General features: G+C 50.3%; 1 protein-coding gene across 6 annotated transcripts in view; it reads left to right on the top strand.

The window, feature by feature from the left end:
• Positions 1-2574, top strand: part of LOC113212748 (muscarinic acetylcholine receptor DM1) — a 95529-nt gene that overhangs the window by 76726 nt on the left and 16229 nt on the right. For 3 of the 6 annotated variants that reach the window (XM_052273413.1, XM_052273412.1, XM_052273411.1), the window contains exons 6-7: positions 655-981; positions 2335-2379. In XM_052273413.1, the coding sequence (XP_052129373.1) occupies positions 655-981; positions 2335-2379 (372 nt within the window). The remainder of the gene's footprint in view (positions 1-654; positions 982-2334; positions 2380-2574) is intronic. The other 3 variants (XM_052273417.1, XM_052273415.1, XM_052273414.1) reach the window with 1 other exon arrangement.

The raw sequence follows: 2574 nt of genomic DNA, 5'->3' as shown, positions 1-2574 counted from the left end.
GCCTGGCCCTCCGCCCGAGCCCCGCCCCGTGGTCCCAGTAATGAGAGGCTCGCTCTGATGGCCATGCCCATTGTGCCGGTGCATGCGCGCTGCACTCGCCGAGCCGAGGCTCTCGCTGTCACCACCCTGCATGCCCACACGGCCCGCACGGCCCAGCGGGACGGATTTATGGCGCACAGCAATGTGTGTGGCGCGGCGAGCTCGTTTCCTCATCCTCCGCAAAGGGACATAGGCGGCGGTTTTGTTTCAGGTTGTATACACCCGACGACTTGTAAACAGTCTGATTCAGAAGTGTAAAATTATGTGATGACTCGATTTTGTTTTAACTGGCCAGTTCCCGACATAGTTTTGTTTGAATTGAATAGCTAGCATTGTCGCAATCATTTTAAAGTTTACATAAATGTAAAGGAATAATTTTGCTCCCAAGAAGGCAACGTTTTCGTGCACATGCAGACCGAATTCAATTCGTCTGCATGTATCTGAAAGGTTACAAGTTGCACATTGTCTAAATACCTTTTTTTTGCGCTTTATTGTGTCTAGTTTAGAGACACAATTTCATTCGCATGTGCTTAACAACACATCCTCGCTGGATACAAAAGTTGCCCTCATCCCCGTTGACAGTGTACGACGCCCTTGCTGTTTCTTGTGTTTCAGCCGAAACCACGGCCTTTCACGTGGTCCTGGGTGCGCTTGTGGTGTGTCACGTGGTGGCATTCGGGCCGCGAGGACCCCACGGAAGACTGCGAGGACACCCCGAGCGACATGGGCTACGCGACGCCCGTCTCCGTGGAGACGCCGCTGCAGAGCTCTGTGTCGCGGTGCACGTCGCTCAATGTGATCCGAGACCCCCTGCGCGGCGCGGGAGACCGTTCGCACCACGTCGCCGTCAACTCCATCTCGGCCATGACGTCGGACGGCCCTCCGTCGCGGGCCCTCCAGCCGGCCTCCAGGCTGGCCAACCGCTCACTGTCCACCGACTCGGTGAGCGATTCGGGCGTCTTTCAGCTAACGACGCAAATCTGTGGTGCAAAATACTTCGAATCTATAGACTATGATTGATAGATACAGGGGTTGGACAAGTCAGTATAGGGAGTATTAGTGGCATATTCGGTGGGTTCGGTAATTTCCATTCATCTTCTTCGATGAATGAACTCCCTTTTGCCTCTTTGGAACCTCAATCCACATGCATGTGTCCGATCCTCCATCCGTACCATTCTTGATCACGCCTTAGTACTTCTCTGCTGGTCATCCCGTCTGTGTGTCACTCTTCATTAACCGGACAAAATGGGACTTGATTTGGCTTTCATATGTCGTATGTGAGTCTCTCATCGTTATGGCTATGATGGTGAAGGCGATCGGGGCCAAGGTGACAGGAGCAACAACTAATTTTACCCCTGTCAAGTCTACGACACAACACGGCTGTGTTGCGGGTTTGCCTACTCCAGTGGTTATGGTGCCCTAAAGGCGGAGCGAGTAGGCAAACGAGGGTCGGAGGCTTGACACGGGATAAATAAGGTGATGCTTGAGTCGCATGACCCACGACGAGTCACGCTGTGTGCTACCGCTAACCCCATGCAAGCCGCCACGGGAAGGAAGACCTGCGTTCTACATTAACATATTTTCAAATGTAGAAAGAGACGTCACGAGCAAAAATTTGTGAAAAATACACTGCCTAATAAACTTAATCGACCATTTTATGAAGACTGGTTGGCAAAGTCAGGGGATTCCTAACTCGGGTTCACTCTTTTCATACACATGAGAAAAGAACCGTTCAGTTGTTTTAGTTTTCTCACTGATTCATAAAATTATGGTAGCGCGAAACAAGGTCTTCCTTCTTTTCCTTCCAAACTTTTGCGCATTGCTGCTTCTCTTTGTCGGATAAGCGTTACGCTATGTCGTGCCATTTCCATTTAGTCACTTGAGCCATCCTCTCACTTCCGCTTTCATCATCTTTCCTCAATCCTCGATAATCCTCTTGGCAAGTGGGTGATTGTCGCTCCCGGCTGAGGGACGATGTGCAAAGGGCATGTTCATGATCACGCATTTAATACGTATACGAATGTGAATCAAACCGATACTAAATGGTTGAAAGAAAATCGCACATTACTGCACTGTGAAGGCTGCCGAGGCGACAGTAAAGACGAGGAAGGAATGGTGCTTAGACTGGAGAGCATAGTTTAAAAGACGACATTCTTTTACGCCAAGAAGGTAAAGTTTCAATTTAAATAGAGATTTCTTTTGTGCCTTTGTCTTTGGACGCGCGGCGGCAGAGCACAGTGGTGGTGCGGTGCGCACACAGACCAGTTCCATAACAATGTTTGCCTCTTCCTCCAGGTTGGCCGAAGAAATCCCGAAGGGATTCCTGAGGTGGAGGGTGAGGTAAGTAGAAGTGTAGAGGCACCCAGGTCTGGAGCGGGGGGAGGGGGGGCAGAGTCGTGTTGTACAAGCAACTCCTGGAGCAGCCTTTCTTCTCCCTGCTTGCTGGGACGTTTTTCCCTTCAAAGTCCGTTATAGTCATCATCAGTGTTCATACACTTTGAATGGGATGGACAATTTTTGTACCTAGGCTAGGAA

The sequence above is a fragment of the Frankliniella occidentalis genome, unplaced genomic scaffold, assembly GCF_000697945.3.
Source record: "Frankliniella occidentalis isolate FOCC.00 unplaced genomic scaffold, Focc_3.1 Scaffold270, whole genome shotgun sequence".
NCBI lineage: Eukaryota > Metazoa > Arthropoda > Insecta > Thysanoptera > Thripidae > Frankliniella > Frankliniella occidentalis.
This window is presented reverse-complemented; position numbering and strand designations above follow the sequence as displayed.